Raw genomic sequence first — 1,566 nt, 5'->3', positions numbered from 1 at the left:
AAGAGAGGAAAGGAGTGAGGGGGAAGCTGAACTCATGGACATGGGGCCTGAGAGGACACGATCCACCTCCAGTTCAGGGAGGCTTTAGCAGAAAGGGGTAAATTGGGCTGGGGGTCGAGTTCGAATATACTCTCCATGGGGATAGAAGATTTGCATGAGGAAGACTCACCTGGAGGGGACAAGCTGGAACAGCAGTCAGGGGCAGGGAGACAGCTAGGGCACATCCCCCTTGGCCTAGACCAGAGGCAGTAATGTCTGAACAAGAGGGAGGAGCAGAAGGGACCGGTTGATGAGACTGCTAATCGTGGGCAGCCCCACCGGGCAGGGCAGCGGGGGTGTCCGCTGAGCAGTGTTTTCTGTCCTTCCAGGGTCTGGTGAGAAGGCGTTCGAGGGGCCAGAGCACCTGATGGTGGGGTCTGGAGAGTTTCAGGTGATTAATTGCACTGCCAGTTGCACGGACCCCAAGAGCCTTGTTCTAGAGACATACCTAAATAAGACACTCCTGGAGAGCCAGGCTCAGTGGAAGCTGTTCAAGGTCTACAACATCTCCAAGGATGAGCACCTCGTGTGCAGTTTCATTTGTGCCGGCAAGCAGGAGACGAAAGTTTTCAACATCACCGTGTTCTGTGAGTGTCGCCCACGGGGCCCTGCTCCCCGAGGCCAGAGCCTGTGTCTGCAAACCCACACAGAGCTGCTCTGTCACTGCTCCTGGGCACTCTCCTATGGCCCGCACCTCCCTGGGCTCCTGGATCCAGGCCATAGGCTCAGAATCTGCTCACACCCTCCCCTGGCCTCCTAGATCCCTGCCAGCAATCAGAATTTTGAGTTTGCTCAGAAGTGAACAATCCAAGTAAGTTTTAAACAAATCTAAAAATCCATTTCCAGAGTCTCCTCCCAGTAGGGGAGCACCCCCAATCACCAGAGTACCCCACATCCCATGACAAGAAACAGGGACCCCATCAGGAGGGCTGGCACACTCTCCAGTAACCTATTCACCTTCTGGAGAGAAGGTCATGGTCTATTCTTCCCCTGAGGGCTCTTTCCAAATGTGTGACCATCACACACACACACCTGGCCACCGACCACAGAGACCATCGAGAGACCAGGGTTTTCCCAGAAGCTCGGACCCAGGGTATCATTCAGAACTGTCATCAGTGGACAAATGAGTATAAAGATGTCCTAAATCTACCACATTATCCTGGGGTAATGAAGGCTAGGTATTCTAGTTCAAAAATGAACCCAGGGAGGTGTCCTGGTGGTCCAGTGGCTAAGACTATGCATTCCCAATTCAGCAGACTCGGTTTTGATCCCTGGTTGGAGAAGGCAATGACACTCCACTCCAGTACTCTTGCCTGGAAAATCCCATGGATGGAGGAGCCTGGTAGGCTCCAGTCTATGAGGTCGCTAAGAGTCGGGTGGGCGACTTCACTTTCACTTTTCACTTTCGTGCATTGGAGAAGGAAATGGCAACCCACTCCAGTATTCTTGCCTGGAGAATCCCAGGGACGGCGGAGCCTGGTGGGCTGCTGTCTATGGGGTCGCACAGAGTCAGTCACAGCTGAATTG

General features: G+C 53.7%; 1 protein-coding gene across 1 annotated transcript in view; it reads left to right on the top strand.

Moving 5' to 3' along the window:
• Positions 1 to 362: 362 nt before the first annotated feature.
• Positions 363 to 1,566, top strand: part of LOC104989472 (intercellular adhesion molecule 2-like) — a 12,196-nt gene continuing 10,992 nt past the window's right edge. The window contains exon 1 of the mRNA XM_010841146.1: positions 363 to 626. Coding sequence (XP_010839448.1) covers positions 407 to 626 — 220 coding nt within the window. The 5' untranslated portion in view covers positions 363 to 406. The remainder of the gene's footprint in view (positions 627 to 1,566) is intronic.

Source organism: Bison bison, unplaced genomic scaffold (genome assembly GCF_000754665.1).
Source record: "Bison bison bison isolate TAMUID 2011002044 unplaced genomic scaffold, Bison_UMD1.0 scf7180017846945, whole genome shotgun sequence".
Lineage (NCBI taxonomy): Eukaryota > Metazoa > Chordata > Mammalia > Artiodactyla > Bovidae > Bison > Bison bison.
Note: the sequence above shows the minus strand (reverse complement) of the source record. Positions and strands in the feature narration are given on the sequence as shown.